The following is a 24,225-nucleotide window of genomic DNA, read 5'->3' as shown; positions in this document are numbered from 1 at the left end:
TTCCGGTTCCATCTTTCAGGGGGGTTGTAGTCATGTGATCGGGTGGGACCCGGCCCGTCCGTCCGTCTGTGCATGGCCCTTGGGACCCAGGATGGACAAGATGCCTCAAAACGGTAGAGAAATGGCATCCACACAGTAGGGCGTAGATAGGAGCTACGGATGCCTATCAGCTGGGCAGCTAGACCCATTGTCACGGAGAAAGCACGGGGATCTAAGCGTCTAAGTATCTTATTTATGCTGCACACAGATAGAATCTACTTCGATCTGGGCCGGATATGGCCATGAAACGCGAAGATGACGGTAGTGGCAAATCCGAGTAGAGTTGTCTCACGGAGAGTCATGGATTTTCACTCGATAATGATGATAAAGTTGCGTTGTTCGATAGCAGACCAGGGAGGGACCAGAGGGCATCCCCTCGCGGCACGGCTTTGACTGAGGAACACAAATATACGTAGCAAGGCTTCTATGCCATGATCTGGGCCATGATGCCAGTAGCTAGCTACAGACAGCGTTTTCATTTGTGCAGGCATAGTCATCTAGAGAACAAAGGTCCAATCTAAAGATTCAGCTGGTGGTCTCGACTGTGGGATTGTGGTCGTGTGGATACGCCGTTTCCGGATACGGACCTGGTTGTTGTGACGTCCACAGACACCAGACATTCTCGTGGATCCGGCTCATGCTCATGACTTTCTGACAGGGGCGGGTCTTGATTCAGATCTGGCAAGTTGCCCCCCTATGGGGGAAAAGTAGGCAGAAATCGGATTCGGGGTGATCAGAAAAGAAACATACCCTTGAATCCATATACAACCCATGTGTCTGATATGATATCTGAATATCGTCTGTTAACCTGCCTCTGTCTACAACAACTGGCACCAATTGACCTGACCTGATCTGATCTGACTGAACCTGCGGCAGCATCGACAGTCGACACCTGATTGTTTCCAGCCATGGCTACCACCACCACCACCATGACAATGACGGCCCCCACGCCCGCTGCTCCCATGCCGGTAGCGCCCTTGCAATCCAGAGTCACTCGTCCAGACAAGCCACTCCCAGCTTATCTCTCAGAACAGGCTGCAAAGACAGTGAGGACTCCTTTCGACCCAGCCAAACACCTGGATTTCATTCCTCCCCAGAAGGTGGTCACCATGAAAGATATCGGGCTGGAGGGTCATGGGATCTCGCCTTTAGCAGTGTCGGAGCCTTTTCGTCTTTTCACCAACGAAGCCATCGAGCAATTCCGAGCAGAGATCTTCAGCAAGCCCGTGCTGGACAATTATCAATGTTCGTCGAGTTTTGCTTCGAATATGATCCGTTCATATGCAGCTGAGTATGTGTTACCGTTGACGGCCCCATCTCATCTTTTATCATACATATTTCGCAGCAACAAGAAGCAAAAAGAACTCAAAAGCTAACCAATCCCGTGTACAGATATGGTCCATTCGCGTATAGTGTGTGGCACCACCCGAAAGTGCTTGAGATCGTGTCCAAGGTCGCTGGCGTCGACCTCACCGTCGCGATGGACATTGATGTCGCGCATATCAATGTGGCTGTGAATGATGAGGAGGTTTCCGCGTCGGCAGCTGAACAACAGCAAAAAGCGGCCGAAGTAGCAGGAAATGAAAGGCCGGTATTTAAATGGCACTATGACAGCTACCCTTTCGTCATCGTCACCATGTTGTCCGACTGCACAGACATGAAAGGAGGAGAAACGGCACTGCGGACTGCTTCAGGCGAGGTAATGAAAGTGCGAGGTCCATCAATGGTTAGTGAAACAAACTCTAGCCCCCTACCTAATTATCCTGTCGGCAGTCGAGGATCTTTCTCTAACATGATTTCTTTTCTTTCTCGGTTCTAGGGCACTGCAGTTGTCATGCAAGGACGTTATATCGAACACCAAGCCCTAAAAGCGTGGGGAGGTCGGGAACGAATCAGCATGGTCACCTCGTTCCGACCCAAGTCGCCGTTCATCAAAGATGAGACAGTGCTTGCCGGTCTTCGCGGTATCACTGACTTGAGTCTTCTCTACCACCAGTATGCCGAGTATCGGTTCCAAGTGCTTGAAGCGAGATTCCGCGAAAAGCGTCAGATGCTGCTACAGAACTGGAACGATACAGGCAAATTTGACTTGGAAGACACGCGATCATTTATTGATGGGCAGAAGCGCCATCTGGAGGATCTGTTGAAAGAGCTGGTGCCTTACCCTCAATAGGGCCTTTTGGTCTGTTTTAACATTAATATCATACCACTGGAGCTCCATCTCATGTTGAGATGTGCTCGTGGGCAGACAACACTGGATTGAGTACGGAAGTCAACCATATAGATGACACATTAAACGACACCCTCAATATAATTGTTCTGAACCCCAGAAACGTGAACATGAAGAGAGATGGCTACAGCTGCGCAGAGTACTGTATGTTGGTCATGTTGTGAGGCTTGCGATAAGGGGGATCCACTCCAGCTTTTCCGTCAATTCCCTCCACACACTGTATTCAGTCACTCAGCGACCAGTAAACCTCGCCCTTATCAACCCGGAGATAATAGCCCGGAGTCTTGACAGCCAGTTTCGGGAATCGGATCCCTGAAAGCCTCGCCGAGAATCCACAACGTCTCGCTGGGCCGTGAGCGTCGTGATTGCTCGGTGGCCATTCATCCACTTTAGGTTGGTTGCTTGTTGCTGCCCCGAGGGTATATGAGAACTTGAACATCAAGGCTGTGGATTGCCCCAGCCTTCCGTCTCCGCCGATGTCTTCTTCTCCGGTTTTCAAAGTCATCAAACGGGTGGAGCAAGCTTGCGAAAATTGCAGGTTGGTCAAAGAACGCTGCTTTTCGAAGGCGACCAGCTAACTGGTAGTTGTAGGCGGAAAAAGACACGATGTCCAGGCCAGAGACCTGCCTGCTCGAATTGCACGCGGCTGAGTCAGCCTTGTGTATATTCGGGCGGCCAGACCTCGTCGTCGTCTGCGACATGGAGGGGACCAGGCTCGGGACGGGATCTCGTAGGTTCATGTTTCGTATCGCCGGTTAAGCGACTGCAGCTTGCTTAACAATATCAGGAACTTCGAATGGCTCAGCTTGAGGAGACGATGCGTTTGATGGTCGCTCATGCCGGGTCCGTATCATTATCATGCACTCACCCACGAGCTGTTCGTCAGGGCTGACTGAACGGCGCCTAGACACCATGATGGTCATTCTGTCTTCAACTTGACATCTGCTGATGCGAGGTCTGAAACTCGGGAGCAGTCTGAACGGGGGGATACGCCTGGTCTGTCGACGCCGTCAGAGGCAGGCGTGAGGCCTGTGGTAGCTGTCCATGAACGGTGACGACTCCTTCTCTTGTGGCTACGCTACTTCCGACCTCTCACTGACTAGGGTGCTCAGTCTACTTCCCCCTTCTGATTGTCTGTACGAAATGTCACTTCTCTATCGACGACATTGCCACCGACAGCCTCTTTGGCTGTTTGATGATGCAGAGCTAGACTCACTCTCCCAACAGCCAGAAGAGCTGGTCTTGTCCATATTGGCACTGACCACGAGATTCTCATCCCGGCCATATTTCGGAAGAGATAGGGACGACATGTCTCAAAGATACTGTGACGCGGCTCGAAAGCGTGTAATGATGAATATCGCCGATGCGGTCGTCAAGTTCAGCACAATCCAGAGTCTTTGTTTACTCAGTTGTACGAGCTTTGCAGGTCCGTCAACACCGCCCATCGCCTTCTCCCTGAATTTTTGGTATTATAGGAAGAAAATCTGACTGCTCACCATTCCACAGCAAGAGATATGTCTCTAGCATCGCTTTACTTAAATCTAGCCCGGGATTTGTTGAGGTCGGCCGGTCTCGACCTCCGCCAGTCCCATGCGCAAGCAAACTCGGCCGACCAAGCGAGCAAAAGACTATTTTGGAGCATATATATCCTAGAACAACTCTACGGCGCGCACAGCAACAGGACCATCTCCATGAAAGGCGGTCTAGATAACCTTCGTTACTGCGTCAGCGTCGGCGACCATGCCCGGCGCGCCTTAGCTCTAGAACCACCCGTGGTACCCGAGGAAGTCTCACATCACGGCGACGCCAAAGATCTCGGGATCTGGAACTATACAGTCTGCCTGAGCGCTTATTGGAATGAGGTGAGAAACTACATCTTGCTCTGTGCCTCCGACACCGAACGGGCACCGTGGGCCCCAGAGTCCTACTACACTCTGATCGTCTCTTACATGCATGAACTGGAGACCCAGCTCCCGCAACCTCACCGATGGGACTACAAGCGGTTTCTGCAATGGTCGCCAGATGCACTGGAGCGCGAACGCTCTTATTGGGGACCGTGGCTGTTTTTCCAATTCACCTACCATGCCATCTACACCATCATCAACCATCCGTTTCTACTGACCTCGCGATCGCAACCCTTGAAACTCAAAATGCCCAATACCTTCTGGAGAACCTCGTCCGAATCGGTGCTGTTGCATTCGACGTGGATCATACGTCTCATCACCATGACTCGGGACAAGGAATTCGACCTCTTCGACCCCTTTCTGGGCTATACTGCCGGCGTGGCTGCCAGCGCTCAACTGTTCTACTGTAGATCCCAGAACGACGAGCTGAGACGGTCTGCACAAGACAACTTTGAGAAGTGCAAAACATTCATTGAACGCCAAGCTCAAGTCTGGCCGTGGTGTCATCGAATTGTAGGTGTGCGCGCTCGGTGTCTACTTCCGCCCAGACTCAAGTTGGTTGGTCATCAGAGTACTAAGCTGACATGGTGTCGTATCTATACAGAAACAAAATCTCGAGAACCTCGTCGACCACGCCTTCGGCAGCAATGCGGCACACCAGCCCACCCAGACCATCTGTATCGACACCACCGCGATGCTGGAGATTCTCGACTACAGTCGGCCGGGGGCCCCAGGGGGCGCTACTGATGGTCCTGGCCGAGGCTTGTTCGACGGTAGTCTGTTACAGCTTCGCGACGACGGAGCTGGGGATCAAGTAGCCACCATTGAGATTTCCGAAGATATGAGCGAAGCGGCTGGCCGGCCGGTCGCACCGCCCATATGGAGACCTGCAGCTGCGAGTACAACGACGACTACGGCGACGACTTCTGCAAACGACTACGATCGGGGTCGTGGTCGTGATCAGAACCAAATCCAAATCCAAATTCAACAACAGAGCCAATCTGACATCTCTCTACCGACTCCAAGTGATGCACCTTCCAACACGACCCCCGTCGAGCCGCTCCATGATACGGAGGTCTTTTCATTGCCGGCCGACAACTTTACTGATGGCATGTTACAGGATATATTCCATCAAGACCTGCAGTGGTGGGATGTCGGCAATTCATGATCCAACAAGGCCAGGTCTACTCAAGACAAGACTCTCTTTCGGGTTATGACATGGCGCCCTACTTACAGTGTGCACATACCGTCACGGACCTCATTAGAGCATTGACTACGAAATGCGCGGAAACCATGCCCGCACATTGAGAACGCTCAATAAGGAGTCGTCGGGCCCAATGACCACAGTCAGCAAAGCATATATGTATCAGTTACGATTAGCAGTGGAACTTATCCTGAGTTACTCTCCTGCGTATCAAACAACAACAGAGTTGAACAAGCGTGTGGCATCCAGCCACAACACAACCAAGTACATCTCTACTGAACCCGGTCTCAACAGTACATCTCCCCTACAGTATGACCGGGCAAGGCTGATCGGTCTGGCCCAACGTGCCTGGCCATCTCCGTTGCCCGACATGGCACATGCTGATAAGAAGCGCCAATCGCCGCATACTAGCTCGACTCTAAGGGATCAGAACGTGGGTCTCCACCTGCTAACCAGTACCTTATCAGCATTTTATCGCTCCCCCGTCGTTGTTGTCCGTCCCTATCCATGAACCAGCCACTGGCGGCCATGGATTACTATCATCTCAAGATATGAGACGTCGGGGACCGAGACTCGTTTGTTTTTCTGGTCAAAAACCCCAAGCAAACTCCCATGAGCTTGTCCACGGCTCGACCAAAGACAAAAGCAAAAGAAACGCCGTCTGACAACCAACAGCGTGGAAACACCGTTCAACGAAACCGATCCAGCATACGAGACTACGAGAGCATATACGAACAAGATCAAGATATAGATTTCCTGCCACAGCCGAGACCATATACGATCAAGATATCTATTGAATTTCATTAAATCATGGCACCAGGTGCGATCTATGAGGAAGCAGTCCCAGCAGGGGTCACTGGATCCAAGACGGCGACGACATCAACAACTTCCACAGCCGCCGAAAAAGAACAACAACTCACGCCGCTCGAGTCCATGGCGCACCGGGCAAACAGCAAGCCCCTACCCAAGATCCCGACGTTCACCGACATGGCGGCCAAGCGGCAGTGGCAGCTCGAACACATGGCGGGCTGTTTCCGGGTGTGGGCGCGCGAGGGCTACGCCGAGGGCATCAGCGGGCACATCAGCGTGCGGGACCCGGAATTCGAGGACCGCATGTGGATCAACCCGCTGGGCGTGCACTATGGGATGCTCAAGGCCAGCGATATGGTGTGTATCAACTACATGACTGGGGAGGTTGTGGGGGGAAATATGGTAAGTTGTCTGCCATACTTGTTCCTTGGGTTTCTTCTTGTCGTCTTTGGCGACGAGACAAAGACGACGAGAAAGAAGCGAGAAAGCTCCACAAGAGAAGACAAAACAGGAAAGAAGAGAGACAAACCAAGAGAAGAAAAAACACCTCAAAAGAAGAAAAGACCAACCCATATCAAAGCAACCCAACCCAAAGCACACAAGTCACAAATATGACATACATACTTACAAATAATTTGTATCAGGACATCCCAGCAAACGCCGCCGGCGTCCAGATCCACAGCGCCGCCCACAAACGCCGCCCCGACGTCCACGCCGTCTGCCACGCCCACTCGATCTACGGCCGCGCATACTCGGCCTTTGCCCAACCCCTCGAAATGCTGACCCAGGACGTATGCAACTTCTACAACGCGCACTCGATCTACCGGTCGTACGGAGGTGTCGCGCTGGCCGCCGAGGAGGGCGACAATATTGCCAAGGCGCTGGGCGACGGCAAGGCCGCCATCCTGATGAACCACGGCTTGTTGACTGTCGGGCACACCGTCGACGAGGCCGCGTTCCAGTACATGGTGCTCGAGCGGAGCTGTAAGGTGCAGTTGCTGGTCGAGGCGGCCGAGGCGAATGGGAGATTGCAGAAGAAAGTCATCGGGCCGGAGGAGGCTGCTTACAATTTCAAGATGAACAGTGATCCGGAGACGCTGTATTTTGAAATGCAGAGTCACTTGAGATACGAGGAGTATCTCTCCGGCGGGGACTACAAGAATTGAATGAATATGAATATAGATATAGATATAAATATATCTTTCTCATCACATCACTTCAATAGAATACCCACCCCCCTTTACCATATTCAAGTGAGTGAGTGAGTGAGTGCTCGATGCTAGTTGTCCCAAGAAAACAACAAAGCCATCGATCGTGACCACTATGTCCCTCTTCGATCTCTCATCCTGTTGCTGTCCATCTATCATAGCTCGCTTCTCGAGAGTTTGCCGTTCGCAGAGCAGAGATTGTGTAAAGGCAGCTTGGTACTCGAGTGGAGAAAGTCTCCTTGAAACGAATCCGAGTCAAATATCTAGGTGACAAGACACTGATGGGCCAGGACGGGAGTTGTTTAGCATATCATACAGCAGTCCACAACAACCTCCGCCGAAATCAAATACATCTTTCAAGGTGGAAGGAATGGCACTCAAGACGACAAACATTCATGTCATGCCATGCCCTGCCCTGCATTCACTGTCCACGGCACATATATCTATGCAGATCGTTTTTCGATAAATCATACTTGTATGTTCATGCCCAGAAAGCGTCCACGGTTCGAGTCCTTGGAGGCCTTGAATTGATGCTGGTTTTCCAATGATGACGCCCATTCATGGCTCCTCTTTTCTTCTTCACAGAATTCCATTTGATGTCTACTTGGAGCGGCTCAATCCTGCTTCTCCTGAAAAACCGCCATCCACCGGCCTCTTCTCTTTCATATCGTCTGACTCCGTGTGTTCGAGGTCTTCCATCCACTACCACTCCTCATATCTCACCTTGTTGACCAACGTGCCGATCTTCTCGATCTCGACTCGAATGTCGCCACCATCTTCGAGAACAACGCGCGGCTCCCTAAAATATCCAATTCCTGCAGGTGTGCCGGTCAAGATGATGCTTCCACCCTCAATTGTCGTGCCTTGCGAGAGGTAGCTGATTTGTTTGGCGATGGGGAAAATCATGTCCCTAAAGGTAGACACGCAGAGTGTTAGAGAGGTATCAATGCAAGGCAAGCACTCAAAATCGCAAAAGTATTCCCCATCCCAGCATGATTGAATAATGGCTTCTGCTCCCAACATCGCATGTCATGATATCAAGACTTACTTGGTATTCCCATCCTGCACGGTCTGACCGTTATAGATCGCCTTGATCTTCAAACTTTGCGGATCCGGGATGGCATCCTTGGTCACCAAAACGGGTCCTGTTGGATCACCACGCTGGTCAGCATCACTCAACTGGTTGGGTAATCCAGGTCGGATGAAAGCGTTTGGCATCGTTTGGCTCGCGTCTCACGTACCTAACGGACAACTCCCATCCAACCCCTTGGAAAACGACCATTGTGTGGTCAACATCTGCATCGTCCGCGCAGAGACATCGTTACTGCACGTATAACCCAGGATGTACTCGTACGCCTTGTCTTCGGGAATGTCGCGCCCAGTCTTGCCGATCACGACACAAAGCTCGGCCTCGTAGTCTGAAGTCCCATCCTGCGCGGCTTTGGGAACAGGAATTACTGCCGGGTATGGATCGGCGAGGGCGGTGCGTGGCTTAGTGAACAGGATGGGCGCTTTTGGAAGAGCCATGTTGGCTTCCTGTATGCTCACAAAGAGTTAGTCCGGTCATCGCAGGTGTGGCCAAGGTCTTTTTCTCTTCTTGTCCGAAGAAGATTTTATGCTCCGAGTCTGCGTGGCTTTCAGAGTAAGGAGCCTGCCTGTCTCCTTGAAACAAAACCCGCAGATGCTACTCCATACAACACCGCTCGTGTCATCTCAGACGAAACCATCTCTTGCAAGGCACGGACGGTGGAGGGACATCAACGGCAACTTTATATCAGTTCTGACCTTTGCATGATCCATGTAATTCAGTCCCAAACAGCGGATGTAATTACAATCCGCCATCGACACAGGCGACAACAGCTGCTTGACCGTATACACGAGCTTTGTGACTTCGGGAGTGAAGATGGTCCCGTTGATCAGGTACGCTTTAATCTCCTTGCCCTCGAGGCTATCCAGGCCGACATCGCGACTCGTGTCGACCAATTGGCCGAGGTGGATTCGGTTGTCTTCGTTCGCAATGAAGCGGATGATATGAGTCGCTTTAGACATTGCGGGGGAGGTAGACGTGGAAGCACGCTTTAGAGAGTAATTGCGCAAGCACGCAGGGAGCGGTTCTATGAAGGGTTCAAGTGGACTCGACCAAGCAAGCAGAAGTTGTATGAGGAAGCAACAACAAGACAGAAATAGAGACAGAGACAGAAGAGACGCACAAAAAGTCCAATGTCACCCACAAGTCGCTCAAACACTCTTTCTTTGGGACTGTGTCGCCGGCGTCACTGTACCTGCCCCACGATTTCTCTGACAAGGGTTGCGGCCGACCCATGGTGCAACGGACCTAGCCCAGAGGTCGACGGGACTGATTCTCGGGGTAGAGCTCGCCATCACCATCGTACCGGAGGGCTCTTCTCCACTCACCGGAGCAAGGGTCCAACGGTGCGGACTCAGAATGTGGAAGGTTGTGTACGAAGGGGAACAACAGTAGGAAGTGAGGGGATTAGAGCGCCTAGCTTGCATAGAGAGCCCGAGGGACAAGTGACCGCCGGTGTTTGTTGAAATGCCGACGGGGTCGGATGGGGAGCTGACGGGACCCGAGGACAGAAGTCCTGAGGGCAACCGGAGGGTGAAAAGGGGGGATACCCGAATCATGAAAGATGGGGGAATGGGGTTGGATAAAAGGAGAACAGGGCGGCCACCGGAGACGGAGGGGTGTGATGTGATGGGGTTTTGGTAGGGGTCTGGTTTTGAGGGTTAGGGTTAGGAGTAGGGTCAAGGCCGGGCCGACTTCTTGCCGCTTTATAATCACCTGTGAGGACTCACCCCCCTGACACGCCCGAGCCTTGTCATGTTGGGCCTTCTCGAATCCGGCTGCTGTGACGGGGAATGGCAGGGTAAGATGGGGACTGTCAAGGCCGTAGAAACTTGAACTGAGCCATCTCACAGTAAAGTCTTATACAGTTGTCTATCGTTCTCGAGACACCACAGGTAGTGTCATTACTCGCGAGCCTCTAGACAACCACTGAAGCAGTGGGAAGTACTGGGCAAAGATATGTCCGGGGTCTTTGTTCTCCTGTCTTCGGGACCGAGATACCAGAAATCATCTTGATGGACAGAGTGCGGTGGCCCAATACAGATGAACTGTGGTGCGACCTCTGACCAACGTGGGAATCAAGTACCGGCAGCACTGTCAGTCACGTCCAGCAAATACCACCAGCTGTCTATCTCAAAGGCAGTCATAGAGTGACCCTCCCGTGTGTGCGCCTTCTTCGGCTCTCCCTTCGCTCAGAGGATGATGGACTCTCGACACTCGCCTGGAGCACACAGCCAGACACCAGGCTCGTCCTGCTTTTGTATTCGGCATACAGTACAAGGAATGACCCTGCCTCTAGACCTTGAGACCACCTTGCCCGTACGCAGATAGCAAAATAATACCACAGAGCATCGACAAGCACACCGGAGGATCTACCTGCCTTCTTTTCATCTCTTCAGACGCGAAATTCTTCCACTCTGGCCCTTGCATTGGATCCGGCCACACAGTTTAGTCCCTTGGTGTCAGCAAAATATGGTAGAACAGCCCGGCGTTCCCTCTGAACAAATTTCTGCATACTGAGCTGGACACGGCATCCGCCCATTCATCTTCCACGGTCCCGAACGAACTCCCCCTTTTCCCATATTTGTAAATCCCTTTCACTCCGAATACCATACAATCACAGTAGCCTTTTCATCGAGGTAGTACACGACCACAACAACTTTTTTCACTCCCGTGAACAAACGAGTTTGTCCACTCCTCAGGTGGGTGTTCTGACTCCAATCATATCTCCGGCGAATCTCTCTCCACAAGCAATAGCATTTTCACTCTCTCGAGTATTGTCTTCCCTGCTCTCATTTCTTGTTCCTTTCCTGTGAGTGTCTGTCTTCTTCCTCACTCTTTGTTCCTCTCGTGTAAGTGTCTGTCTTCTTCCTCACTTCTTATTTCTCTCCGCCGCCTCCTCGACCCTCAACCTCTCCACGACCCTCTCCCTCATGAAATCCGTCAACCCCAAAATCCCATCATTCGTACAGATCCTATACGTCCCACTCGGCTGATACCGCCCATGGCCATCGACGAACCTCCCCGCCCCATCGACCTCGACACTCCCAAAGATATCCTCCGGCTCAGCGATGCGCCCGAACTCCGGCACACGCCTCGAGTCCGAGACATGCACCCAGCCGCCGCGGCCCGCGCTGCCGTGGCCGCCTTGGTCGCTGGCCCCTGCGGACCCGGTCCTCTGTCGTCGCGCGGTCTGAAACAGCGATGTCCCGGACGACGAGATCATGACTGCGGCCTGCGACTGGACGTCTGGGTCGTGCGCCGCGGACTCTCCGATCACGGAGTGTAGCATGGGCAGGAATCTCGGGTTTTCGGTGAACGAGGCTGGTGTGGGTGGGAGGGCGGTGGTGGTGCCGATGGCTATTGACGGGGTGGGCGGGTCGGTGGGGAGGAGGGAGAGGAGATGTGATGATGGAGAGTCCGGGTCGGGAAATACATACTGTTGATTGCGGCGCAGATATAGATTAGCTATATGAACAAGGATAGAAGTGGTTCAGTAGGACCAGTCATGCCTAGTTAATCGTTGATGGCAGAGCAATAACTTACAATGTGAGGATTGTTGCTGAGGGTTGAGATGGTGCGGAGCTGGAATTTGAGTCGTGGTGGAATAGTCTGGCGAATGAGTCGTGTGCTGGTGGTCGTGAGGCCGTTCATGATAACTGAGAAATGTGTCTCTCCTTGGTGCTCGTCGCCGGTCCTGCGATCGTGTGTTGAGTGGTCGGACAATCACTGACTTTTTCCTCAACCGAAACAATTGACGAGATCGAGACTTGGATTTGAAATGACGTCGTTGTTGACGAGCGGATCAAGGGCTTATGTAATGCTCAGCCTTGCGCAGCCTCGTCGAGGTATTGAACTTATACTAGGATCCCTCTCAAGAACCATTAACCCTGGCCACGAAGTCTATGCCGTTACAGTAACGGCACTCATAGAGTCCATAGCACTCGGGTCATGTGGAGAGCCTCACAGCTATCCATATTCTAGCAGCCAGGAGACGGTCAACACGCTTCATTCAGCTGGCAGAGTTCAAACAGTCTTCATGTCGTGCATGCTCATTTTGTCCTGGGTCACACTGATTCCAACAGTCCCACACGTGTTATGGCCCTCATCGCCGACCGAATACCTGCAGAGTGTTTTGACCCTCTCTCACAAACCCCATTCAAGTGACAATACTGTCATCAAAATAGACACCCTACACCAGTCCCAAACTATAACCAAACTCACCAACCACAGCAGTTCCTTGACCTCACTTCTCCTGCTTCGACTTATCCTCCTCATCAGGAGTGGGCTTCTTCATATTCGGCATGCCAACCTTCTCAATCGCCGTCCCATCGACCCATGTATCCACTTTATCCGGATAAAAGCACAACATGCCAGCAATCAGCCCACTCTCCAAAGTAGGATTCTTGTACCACCACACCACATCCTTGACTTCCTTCCCCTTCACCACAGCATGATAATAGCTCGCCTCGCCCTTATACGGACACCCTGTGTGCGTGTCACTGGGGACCAAATACTCCCAGTTGACCGCCGTGGGCGGAAGGTACCAACGCCCGGGAAAATTCGTTTCCCAGAGTGACATGACGCCGCCCTCGGAGCCCGTGTCGGCGAGCACGACGCCGTCGAGTTCCACCCGCAAATGTCGGCCCGACGGGAGAATGTCGACGCGGTGGAAGGGGTCCTTGGGATGGTACAGGACTGGGGCTTGCTCTTCGTACCATGCGTCGAGGGCTTTGAACTCGATCTTGACCAGGCCTGCGAGTTCGGAGTTGAATGAGTCCGGAACGATTAGAGTCTGTACGGATTTGGAATTGCCGACAACGCTGAGTGTCGATGTCGACCATTGCGTGCCGCTGCCGGAAGTGGGGAGGTGGTCTGTAAAAGTGGCAGTCTGTAGGAAATCGGATTTGGGGATCCAGTATTGTGGGAAGAATTTGTGCTCCCAGACGAGTTTGGCCGCGGTGGTGTCGAAGATGTATTTGCCGTTCAGGACGCCGCGCACTCGTTTGGTGGTGGACAATATCTTGGGCTGGAAGTCTGAGTTGGGCCGGAACATTTTGGAGCCGAGATCTGCGAGGCTGGACGAGAGACACAGAGGACGAGGATTAGTTCTTTGGATCTTGATGCTAGAGGACAGACTGGGAAGTAGATGGGATATACTCACTCAGACATTTTGCGTGATTGTAGAGCTGACTGTCCTGGTGGTAGATGACGAGGGCTGGTCAGCCGTAGACAGAAAAGCGATTTGAAGGCCAGATTCAGAGCAGGGCAACGACCGGGTGTAAAAGAGTAAGGGATAAAGAGTAAGTCGTGGTCCGTAGATATATATGTGTCAAGGCCCGTCAAGCAGAGTCTTTAATGTTGCTTTTCACCCCGGCAAGAGTCCTCGAGGTGACAACCTACACGCGGTCAGAGACCCCTACTGACAAATGGATGATAAGTAATGCCCGAAAGAGCCAGATGATTACTGTGATGGGGTATTAGTGGAGGATGGGAAGAAGATGGTGTGCTAACACATCGACAAATGATATATATCTGAGATACTAGTATCTGAGACATCTCCTGCGGGGATGCGGGAACCCATGTTCTATGTTCTATTGTCCCGGGTCCCAAGTAGCAATTCATTCTATGCAATGATGTACTCGCAAATAATCATGATTGGGCACAAAGAGTCGATGTTTATCACATTGAATGCTATGTATCTCCCAGAACTCATCCGGTTGTTTCCTGAACCCGCTTATGCCATGAATGTGTCGTGTCATGATGGCTTGACACTCGTCCTCGTCAATCCTCAATAATCATCTGTTTGCTGTCCTTGTTGCAAATCCCAAACCTAGAGACATTGTTCGCAGCCGGTCTCGACCCTAATTCTTGTCCCATGTCTTTTCCATATGCACCTGGCATCCGTCATTGCCTGCATATAGTCGTAACCTTGTCCATGTCCTGTTCCTGCAGGAAGTTATGTTTGATCTCTGATCTCTGGTTTTCAATGTCGCTCCTCTAGAACGATCGCTCTCGCTCTCGGTGAGCCCCCTTCTCAGAGTCATAATGGCTGCTTCTGGTCCCGCTGGAAGCACTGGCTCTGCGCTCGGCAGTGCTCAGGCGCTGGTGGTGTTCCTCAGTCTCGTCATAAGCAATGAGGAATTCTCCATTCTTGCCATATCGTCGAGGTTCATCTTTCGCAATCGACACCACACTGAAGATACTCTTGGTCTTCCGGAAGATCATGTCCATCTCCTCAAGTGAGCGGTATGCCGTTTCGGGGAAGAAAAAGTATATGACGGGAACCATGAATGCGTTACTGTCACAAATGTCAGAAATGTGCTCTTCCCGCCCGATCAACAGATCACCACTTACATGACAGCGAAGATGATGTATGTCTGGTACCCAATCGACGAAAACGAAACAGGTGTAATCATGACCACCATGAAGTTGAACGCCCAATTCGCGCTCGTAGACAGAGCATTGCTCGGAGCTCGGATCCGTAGAGGCACAAGCTCGGCAGGAACGAGCCAACACCCTCCTAAGAAGCCGATCGCAAACGCAGTATTGAAGCAGAACAGGAAGGTAGCGGCGACGATGCCACAACTGGTGCCTCCAATCTTGTTCATGATGGCCAGGACCACCATCGAGCCACACATACCGGCTGCACTGATCAACAGAAGCTTTCGACGTCCCACGCGTTCGATGATGAAGATGGGGATCAATGATGCCAGGAAGTATTCGGTTCCATTGCAGGCAGAAAGGATACGAGAGATGAAAGGAGTCAGGCCAATTTCGTTCTCGTAGATCGTGGCAGCATAGTAGGTGATCAAATTGATACCCGAGATTTGCTGGAACATTTGGATGATATAGGCAAGCGCCACTCGATGGAAATGACGATCTTCATCCATGGTGAAGAGATCGCGGAAGCTGGTCTTTTGTTGCTCCAGAACAGTCTCTTTGATGGCAGCGAGTTCGATGCTGACGGATTGGCTCTCGGTCGATTCGTCGGACAAAGCAGCAAGTACATTCACTGCTTCACCTTCTTGCCCCTTTAGAACAAGCCATCTACAAAAGGTTAGCCAAGTTGCGGGGCATCAAAGGTTGTAAGTACTGCGTACCTGGGGGATTCAGGGAGTTCCAAAATGAATACAAGAATGATCACGGCGAAAATGATTTGCAGGGCAATCGGTAGGCGCCATGATGCTTGATTGTCGATGAATGAACAGCCAAAGTCGATCCAGTAGGAGATGCAGATGCCTCCTGAAACCAATGCGCCTTCGATCATCACCAGCTGGCCTCTGCGGTGCGACTTGGAGCATTCGGATTGCCATGTGGGCACCGTGGAAGTGTTGAGACCGTTACCGAGGCCGGTAATGACACGACCCACGATCAACTGGGCCAAGCTGAATGCAGAAGCCTGAAGTGTAGCACCAATGACCATGATGGCCGACCCAAGGACAATGGTCCTTCGTCGACCGAGGAAGTCTCCCACCCATATACAAATGATCGCGCCCACAAAGCAGCCAACATTATATGAAGCGACCGAGATGCCTTGGATGGTGGACTTGTGATTGGCTTGACTCGGGGTCAATCCAGCCACACCGTTGGCAGAGGTGTCAATCTCGGGGAACACAGAAGTGAAGGCTGGAAGAGTCAGGAGGCCTCCCATAACACCTTGATCGTATCCGAAGAGCCTTGGGAGATTGTCAGCTTCAAGGGTGTAGTAGTCTGGTTGGACAGCTGGTGCCTGGTGTGCTTACAAGAAGTCCATGCCGGCGATGATACTGATCATGATGTTGAGCTTCGTGCCCCGAAAGCCCAAGTAGCGGCTGTTGAAGACCTTCATCGTGTCTCGTGTCTCTGTTTCAGGAGGATTGGATACTTCGAGCTCGTTGTGTGGGAGACGAAAATTCTCCAGGAGACTTCCGCACTCTTATGTAGCCGTCTTCCCCTGCTCAGAACACATGAAAAGCTCACAAATCCAGGAGCCATTGCTGTGGACCGGTACAGAGATTGTGGCTCTCGGTTGTTGTCTTGTGGCTCTTAATTGTTTTCCAGTACCCAGTATACAAGCGGTGTTTGATGTCTATGGAGCCCCTGGTTGGTTCAGCCCTGCTTCATACTTGCCTGCCAGCCTTGCCCACAGTTACAATGACAGCGACTGACAAAAGGATTTGTGGAGGAGTGATCAGCATTCCTCCCCGCCCTGGTGGCCGCCAATATCATAACGATCCAATCATGACCGTGTCAAATATATTCAACCAGGGCCGGGATACCCGAAATGGAAGTCTGAGAGGAGTAGCGATGGTAGCGATGATGGCTGTGGCTGATCCAGGACGGAGCTTATTCTGTCCTCGTCGTCTCACAATGCAAAATGACATCTTTCGTGGGCGGGAGATGACTCTAGCGTTGCTGACTTTTCGTGGACCGTCCATCTTCCCCAGTCTAAATTTTGGGTATTGTTTGTATCCAACTTCTTCGTGCCTGGATCTTCGCGCCAGGGAAATTCTCAGTGGGTATACAGACCCTGAGAGACAGCCGCTGCTGGTACCGATCCCACGTGGTGGACCAGGTCAAATGTCCATCACTACCCAGAAAAATGAGCGGGCGCCGTCCGCTTAAAGTGGAGAGTCCCAGTCCTGGACTGGGAAGAGAAGCTCGTGCAAAAGAGGCGGTCAGCAATGAGGCCCATAGTATTGAAAAATTTGATTGTTGATGCCGAGTATGAACCTCGCTCGTCTGAACGTCAAGAGGCCTCACAGACTATGGGAAACTGTTCGAATTCATCTGTAGCGGCTCTGGGGCGGCGCCCTGCATCAGCCTGGGCTTGGTTACCCCGGGATCGCATACCGACCCCCTTCAGGGCTCTTAGAATGGTGCTAATCAAGAGGCTTGCTGGACATTTGGAACATAGATGAGGAAAAGTGCCGCGTATTCTGTGACACGTATGAGATCCACCGGATAAAGCCCGGACAGGTCCGGCATACCGAATCAGGCAATTCCGGGCAATAAGGCCATCCTCCTAAGTGCTTTGACCAGACGCAGTTGAAAGGGTGTCTTGACCTTCAGGCCTTCAGGCTTTCAATATGATATCTACTCTTGATCTGCGCTGTTGTAAAGAGAAGCGGTGTCAGTCATGCCGGTCGATGGCGGCCCGAGCAGGCACCGGGCCTGCCCTGCAAACTACCAAGTCTAGGGGGCTTCTGATCGTCGGGATCAGGTTGATGAGGTGTAGGCGACCTGACTTCGCAACTACGCGCGAGCTTTCTCCAGAAGCCATTCGACAAGGAGGCCGATATCTTCCGTAGCTGTCAGATTACGGACGATCTTGCTCCTTAGTTGAGAATCGTCAGTGTGCAGACCGCGGACGTGATTGACCTCGATTTCGCCGCCCTGACAGACATATAAAGACACCGAGACAAAGGGGCTCTGTTTTCCTTTCGCAAGGGGACCCAGCAATGGAACAATGATATCAAGTCTTGCCTTCGAGACATCAGAGATAACATCCAGACTCAAGTCAACCGGTAACACTTGGTCGTCCGTCAGGATTGTCTTCGAATTCGGTGAAGCTTTAGACTTGGAGCTCACGCCTTTGACATTGCTACGTTTGAGAGGACGATCGGTCGTTGTTTGAACATTCAGCACCGAAGACGCGGACTTGTTGCTTCGCTCAGTGGCTCCATAATCCACGAGACTTCGCATCATACTCCAGAGGAGGACATATTGGCGAAGGACAGGAATAACGGCCGCCAGTTGTCGCGGGTGAGTGAACTTCAGTTGTTTCACAGGATAACACCAGAGAGCGGCCGCGTGTTGGGCGGAATGTAGTGCATAGGAGTGTTGACGGAAATGCGACGACTCTTTCTCGTCTAACACCGGCAGGGTCCTAGGCCATCTCTCTTGCGAAGCGCTGGCGCTGTCAGTTTGGCTCGCATTGAAGTGTTTTTGTAGGGCTGCCTGATAGGTCACAGTGAGCTCTTGCTTCAACTCTACCATGGTGAGATCCAGATTCAGGCGGGCAGCAACATTGAGAGGGAGGTAGACTTCGGGCAGCAGGTGACCGACGAAATGCATGTCCAGAACAGTTGATGACAGATCAGGTGGTTTGTCCGAATCAGCCTTGGTGATTCCATTGGAGTCATTCATGTCATGAACGGCGTCTTGCCAGTCGGGTGTGACCAGCTCTGCTTCGTTGTCATCGACCGCGGGCCCAGTCGGTGCAAGACCATGGTCTGATACCCATTGCTTCGCCAGTACCGTCGATGGTGATCCTGGCTCGCAAGATATCCTTGCCGTATAGAGGTGGGAAGGTAAATCGTCGCCAGTTTCGGTTTCGTCCTCCGCCGACGCCTGCCGAGAGTCTTCTCTGGCACGCCAGTAATCCAGAGCCAGTCCAAGCATAGGCTTTCGGTCGAGGGATGGTCTGCCTACAGCACTGCGCCTGAGGTGCTGTCGAGTTGTTCGCCCACCAAAACGCTCTCGCTCAGCATTCCAGATTTTCTGAAAAGCATCATACAGGCCGTTGACGGCTTCGAAACACGGCGCCCCCTCTTCGATATGATCAAGTTGGCTGAGATACTGCAGGTTGGACTCAAAGGTGTCAAGGCTTGTCCATTGTGGAAACCCTTGAAGTATGTTCGAGGGTGTCAGATTGTCCTTCAGGATCTCCGAGGCCCGGTCTTGCGGTTGAGGTTCGTCGTTCTGGGGAGTATTGAGTTTGAGACTGACCTCCGTAACGCGGTCACGATCAATAGCATCAAAGATGACTTCCAGGTCAACAGCGTTGCCTGCAATTGTAAGATTCTCATCGTCCCACAGGGTTGTAAAGCCTTGTATTTGGGCTATTCTTTCCACTCCTTCACGTGTGATGCCCCGACCTGCCACCCGTTTCTTGAGCATTTCCACGACTAGCTGCGCTCGGTGAAAGCGTTCCAGATCTGGATGCACGGAAGCAGGCGCCCCTCTGACAGAGGTGCTATGCATGGTGGCCGTGATACCGAGCCCATCTGTACCACTGGGCAAGGGTGTCATACCCGTCGGACCCAGTGAGGCCATAAGTGCTGCAGCAGGTGAGTTGAGTGCGAGAAGGTCGTCTTGAATGGCTCCTACAGCGGCAGGGGTAGAGGAGGGTTGGGAGGAGACACTGAAGTGCTGGGCGTGGCCGTGAAGAGAGGCTGGAGTTTTGACTGCGGGCGACTTGTAGGCCAAAGGTCGACCAGAATTGCCAGAGGTCCCAGGACGGGGCGAGGCCATCAGCTTATTAGGTGTGGAGAGTTGTGGTTTGGGGGTCGAGACAGTCTGTGATCGCGTCGGCGTCGCCATAGTGTTAAGTCCTGACAATGTCGTCGTCGTGTGCAATTCGCGTCGCAGGTTGTATTGAATCTCCCTCACAAGGGACGAGTTTGCGGGTACTGTCAACCACACCCGGTGGGCATTGCCTAGAGGCTCTCTCGCTGCATTTTGTCTTCCTCTAGAAAGTAAGAAGCCGCGTTCGACCCTTCTGGTCTCTGGCAGACTAGCAGCTCGTTATTCGCATTTCATCAACTTAAAAGTCGCTGGACATTTATTAACACTGTGCTTGACACTTTAGACAATGAAGACTTGAATGGAGGAAGGTTTGCCGAAGCGCAGTTTCTGGTACTCCAAGGTAGGGAGTATGGCGACGACTGCAACGACGGCGATGACAGTGATGAGATTTCCTCCAGTTCACTCATCACATCTCCCACCCTCTCACCTCTCACCGCTCACCGTTTGAAGCTGCAATAAGCACTGCAGGCCCCTTGTCGATACGAGCGCATGACATGGCTTTCTTCCGTTCCGACCACTCTCCACATCTCTCTCCAGACATCGCTTAGAACCCCCGCATTCATTCAGCCTGTATCCAGAATGATGTCTTCTCGATGATGGAACAGTTACAACTCCGCGTTCGAATGCCGAATCCTACACTTCATGCAGGCACTTCGTGGGTCTGAAGATGAGGAGGCGACCGCGGGGTGAAAGGTGAGGGAATCACTCATGATGTATGAAGGAGAGTCCTCTATTCTCTCAAGTTGTGCTGTCCAACATCTCCTTTTCCTGCTTGACATATGATGTTAGGAGTGCGTACACTGTTCTCTCAGACCAAGACTCCTGCTCAGCATGCTTTCCCTGCTCAGTTTTCTGCTTTGCTTTCTTTGCGTTTCCGTTCACGGATGGTTGATTTCTGGGCAGAACAGCGCCCCAACAGCGACTACCAAGAATGGCAGCTATGTGGGCCTCTTCAACCCAACGTATAATCAGGACCTTTTCTTAGGTATCCCCTTCGCCCAACCTCCAGTGGGTGACCTTCGATTTCGAAACCCAGTGTCTCTCAATACCACATGGGAAGGCGCGAGGAGTGCAACCCAGTATTCGGCCGAGTGTTATGGTTATGGCAGCGATGACTGGGTTCTCGGAAACCCAGTGTCGGAAGATTGCCTGACCTTGAACGTCATCCGGCCTTCTGGCGTCGCTGCCGACGTGCAACTGCCGGTGGCAGTCTGGATCTACGGCGGTGGATATTTCAATGGCGGCAGCCTAGATCCTCGCTATAATATGAGTGCCATCATCCAGGAATCTGTGGACATGGGAAAGCCCTTCATTGGCGTGAGCATGAACTATCGTCTGCATGCTTTTGGGTTTTCATTTGGCACGGAGATCCTCAAGGCAGGGGTGACGAACATTGGCACTCGTGACCAGCGTCTAGCGCTCCATTGGGTTCAGGAGAACATCGAAGCATTCGGTGGGGACCCCTCTAAGGTAACTATCTGGGGCGAAAGTGCGGGCGCCAGCAGCGTGGCGGTGCAGATACTTGCCTATGGAGGACGAGACGACAAGCTCTTCCGCGCGGGCATAGAGGAGAGCGGAGGCTCCGTCAGTTTCTCACGGTATCTGAACGCATCGGAGTGGGATCTATACTACAACAATATCACGCGTGCCACCAACTGCAGTTCCGCCCCCGACACATTGGCGTGCTTGCGTCAGGTCCCAATCGAGACTCTGAGCGCCGTCTTCAACAGCAGCGCCACGGCTCAGGTTCCTGGGTGGGGCCCGCACATTGACAACGACCTGCTTCTAGAATCCGGGGTAAAGCAGCTTCGGGAGGGCAAGTTTGTGAAAGTCCCTCTGCTGCACGGAACGAATTTCGATGAAGGTACAGCATTTGGGGCACGGGGCATCAATACAACAGAGCAGTTTATTGCCATTGTCATGGAGAATGGCCCTGATAATGCCACTGCTCAGACCATCGCCGCACTATATCCTGATATTCCCGCCATAGGGATTCCTGCCACCCTCCATGGCCGCCCGCCGCCCTCTCAGGCCGCTCTAGGCGCTCAGTATAAACGAGCGGCCGCATACGGGGGTGACCTGATGCAACAGGCCCCGCGCCGATTCACTTCCCAGTCCTGGGCCTCGAACAATGTTAGCAGTTGGAGCTACCATTTCAACGTGCTGGTGAACGGAGTGCCGGTGGAGCTTGGAGCGACACATTTTCAAGAAGTCGCTTTTGTCTATAACAATGTCCAGGGCCTGGGATATGACACGGCAGTCGGGGTCAACCCATTTGCGAATGAGCCTGAGAGTTATAACAGATTGGCGAATATCATGAGCCGGATGTGGGTGAGCTTTATCGTGGACAGTGACCCGAACGGAAATAATGGTATGTCGGCGATACACGTTTCATCTCTCCATCGGATCTCTTTCTTGATCGCTGACCAAAAACCACGTTCTCTAAAACAGCCACCAGCGTCCATTGGCCCGTGTACACACTCGATTCGCCGCAAAACGTTGTGTTCGACACCAATGTCACGGATTTGCTGTATGTCGAACCGGATTACTACCGCGCCGAGGGGATCCAGTATATCATAGACAGATTCATTTCTGTCTATTATCGATGAGTGCTGAACTTGACAGTATGATCTGATTGCTTAGCACCGGGCCTTGGCTGGGGTATCTTGACATATCTCGACAACCCTACGCACAGTGTCTGGTGTTGGAGTTATACGGATCTGAGGATCTACAACATCTATATAGTGGATGATTATATAAGCTAGCATATCAACTATTGACCCCTTTGATCCTTGATCCTTGAGCCTTGAGCCTTGAGCAGCGCAACGGCTTCTGAGATATACTAGTATACTCATCAAATTGCCAATCACCTCTGAATGCATCCGTTGCCTCTGCGGGTCTGGCAGGATCGACCCCGAGTCAAGCCAGTCACCAGTTACTGGTTGCTCCTTACCTGCCCGTACCATGATCAAAGGCAAGCGCTGTTGATGTTTGATCTTAAGGCATAAAGCATGCCGTCGATATTACCGCCTTCCTTCTCTTGCACCTTCCCTGGGAACAGGGTGCCACCTGCCACCATGAATCCATGGTGTTTAGACAGATTACATGGCCACCCCTCTTCTCCTGGTTGAGAGGAGAGAGAATACACACAATTCATGCAATTACTGGCCTACCATAACAGTCGAGCTATGTCAAACTACATTCTATACCGGTAGCCAACATACACTATATCAGGGCATTTTAGTACTATCTTTATGACTTTCTGTCACTCTTTACATCAGCTAAGGATTCAAACCATCAAGACCACCTCTTGAAACACGGCACTGTTACAATTCACATCATCTGAGGACTAAGACCATCAAGAATGGCTATACAAACAATCCGATACGTCCCAAGCGACCAACAAGATGCTGCACGACAAGCACCAGTCAGCCTGGTTCGAGTTGTCAGTCATACACAATTCGATGGGAACACCGGCCCTACGAATCACTGCTGTTTGTATTTCCAGACTGGCCCGAATTCCTATATCCGCCTTGACATGATCCCGGGCAATGATCCGGGCACTGTTCTGCCTGGTGGCAGGAAAGGTGTTCTTGTTGTTCAGATTTGGACTACATTCCAAATGTCAGCAAGCAAGCCGCCAAGACCGTTATAATTCAGCCTGCACAAGGGCTCCGTGTCTTCGAAGTGATCGATGCTCTTATTAAGGCAGGCCATGACAGATACGAGTTTAGTTTGACCACGCAGGTCTAGGATGTCGTATGTGGACAAGCAGTGCGACAACCCTCCTCTAGAGGAGGAATTTGGTGAAAGCCCAAGGTATCGAGGAAGCAGAAGCCGCGATCCTTACGCTATGGCCAGATGGAATACCAAATACCCCACCCACTGGATGCTGGGGCTTACTACTCATTGAGATGTCACATCTTCTACACCACCGCAGATCGGCAAGACGAAGCCGCAAAGTCGCTCAGCAGCCTCGACTCGGAAATAATGATCATGGGCGGGATGGCATTGCCCACGTCCCAGATCACGGTTTCTTAACGTGCGCCATTTGACTCAATTGCTATCAGAAGGAAGGGAGAAAGATAATAAGAAAGAAAAATCATGTCATCCCAAATAGCGCACTGGCAGGCGCCGTCTTAACATCGACTTCTTGTAAGCACAACAGGCACCAGCTGTCCAACCAGACTACCACACCCTTGAAGCTGACAATCTCCCAAGGTTCTTAGGATGTGACGGCTCGAATGGTTACCAGCTCTGTGCACAGGTATCAATCATCTCTAATACCAAAGTCAGAATGAATACTGTGCGTATAACCCAATACCTTCTTTTCCAGTCATTTCAGAAACCATCAGGCTGATCAAGTACATATGATACAGCAACTCGAAGCCAGGCTTGAGCAACTCTCGCTCGAGGGCACGCCAGATTCATCAACACTGAAGACTGCTGTT

The 24,225-nt window shown here is 52.0% G+C and overlaps 10 protein-coding genes across 10 annotated transcripts; 5 read left to right on the top strand and 5 right to left on the bottom strand.

The window, feature by feature from the left end:
- Nucleotides 1–947: 947 nt before the first annotated feature.
- Nucleotides 948–2,212, top strand: A1O1_00900 (uncharacterized protein; the record flags this gene model as incomplete). Its single annotated transcript, XM_007721815.1, has 3 exons — nt 948–1,330; nt 1,432–1,765; nt 1,859–2,212. 3 exons carry the CDS (start codon nt 948–950, stop codon nt 2,210–2,212), a joined length of 1,071 nt encoding a protein of 356 aa, XP_007720005.1.
- A 1,571-nt stretch (nt 2,213–3,783) lies between these two features.
- A1O1_00899 (uncharacterized protein) lies at nt 3,784–5,341 on the top strand (the record flags this gene model as incomplete). The annotated part of the gene is made up of 2 exons (XM_007721814.1): nt 3,784–4,686; nt 4,778–5,341. The coding sequence occupies 2 exons, from the start codon at nt 3,784–3,786 to the stop codon at nt 5,339–5,341; spliced, it is 1,467 nt and encodes a 488-aa protein (XP_007720004.1).
- Nucleotides 5,342–6,187: 846 nt separating this feature from the next.
- Nucleotides 6,188–7,353, top strand: A1O1_00898 (L-fuculose-phosphate aldolase; the record flags this gene model as incomplete). The annotated part of the gene is made up of 2 exons (XM_007721813.1): nt 6,188–6,589; nt 6,832–7,353. The coding sequence occupies 2 exons, from the start codon at nt 6,188–6,190 to the stop codon at nt 7,351–7,353; spliced, it is 924 nt and encodes a 307-aa protein (XP_007720003.1).
- A 744-nt stretch (nt 7,354–8,097) lies between these two features.
- Nucleotides 8,098–9,444, bottom strand: A1O1_00897 (uncharacterized protein; the record flags this gene model as incomplete). The annotated part of the gene is made up of 4 exons (XM_007721812.1): nt 8,098–8,305; nt 8,444–8,540; nt 8,637–8,931; nt 9,181–9,444. 4 exons carry the CDS (start codon nt 9,442–9,444, stop codon nt 8,098–8,100), a joined length of 864 nt encoding a protein of 287 aa, XP_007720002.1.
- Nucleotides 9,445–11,354: 1,910 nt separating this feature from the next.
- A1O1_00896 (uncharacterized protein) lies at nt 11,355–12,136 on the bottom strand (the record flags this gene model as incomplete). The annotated part of the gene is made up of 2 exons (XM_007721811.1): nt 11,355–11,921; nt 12,029–12,136. 2 exons carry the CDS (start codon nt 12,134–12,136, stop codon nt 11,355–11,357), a joined length of 675 nt encoding a protein of 224 aa, XP_007720001.1.
- A 592-nt stretch (nt 12,137–12,728) lies between these two features.
- On the bottom strand, nt 12,729–13,538 carry A1O1_00895 (uncharacterized protein; the record flags this gene model as incomplete). The annotated part of the gene is made up of 1 exon (XM_007721810.1): nt 12,729–13,538. One exon carries the CDS (start codon nt 13,536–13,538, stop codon nt 12,729–12,731), a length of 810 nt encoding a protein of 269 aa, XP_007720000.1.
- Nucleotides 13,539–14,482: 944 nt separating this feature from the next.
- A1O1_00894 (uncharacterized protein) lies at nt 14,483–16,313 on the bottom strand (the record flags this gene model as incomplete). Its single annotated transcript, XM_007721809.1, has 4 exons — nt 14,483–14,783; nt 14,840–15,532; nt 15,586–16,161; nt 16,228–16,313. The coding sequence occupies 4 exons, from the start codon at nt 16,311–16,313 to the stop codon at nt 14,483–14,485; spliced, it is 1,656 nt and encodes a 551-aa protein (XP_007719999.1).
- A 1,406-nt stretch (nt 16,314–17,719) lies between these two features.
- On the bottom strand, nt 17,720–19,789 carry A1O1_00893 (uncharacterized protein; the record flags this gene model as incomplete). The annotated part of the gene is made up of 1 exon (XM_007721808.1): nt 17,720–19,789. One exon carries the CDS (start codon nt 19,787–19,789, stop codon nt 17,720–17,722), a length of 2,070 nt encoding a protein of 689 aa, XP_007719998.1.
- An 816-nt stretch (nt 19,790–20,605) lies between these two features.
- Nucleotides 20,606–22,383, top strand: A1O1_00892 (triacylglycerol lipase; the record flags this gene model as incomplete). Its single annotated transcript, XM_007721807.1, has 2 exons — nt 20,606–22,145; nt 22,226–22,383. 2 exons carry the CDS (start codon nt 20,606–20,608, stop codon nt 22,381–22,383), a joined length of 1,698 nt encoding a protein of 565 aa, XP_007719997.1.
- Nucleotides 22,384–23,138: 755 nt separating this feature from the next.
- A1O1_00891 (uncharacterized protein) lies at nt 23,139–23,430 on the top strand (the record flags this gene model as incomplete). The annotated part of the gene is made up of 1 exon (XM_007721806.1): nt 23,139–23,430. One exon carries the CDS (start codon nt 23,139–23,141, stop codon nt 23,427–23,429), a length of 291 nt encoding a protein of 96 aa, XP_007719996.1. The 3' UTR covers nt 23,430.
- Nucleotides 23,431–24,225: the final 795 nt, after the last annotated feature.

The sequence above is a fragment of the Capronia coronata genome, assembly GCF_000585585.1.
Source record: "Capronia coronata CBS 617.96 chromosome Unknown acBCG-supercont1.1, whole genome shotgun sequence".
Lineage (NCBI taxonomy): Eukaryota > Fungi > Ascomycota > Eurotiomycetes > Chaetothyriales > Herpotrichiellaceae > Capronia > Capronia coronata.
This window is presented reverse-complemented; position numbering and strand designations above follow the sequence as displayed.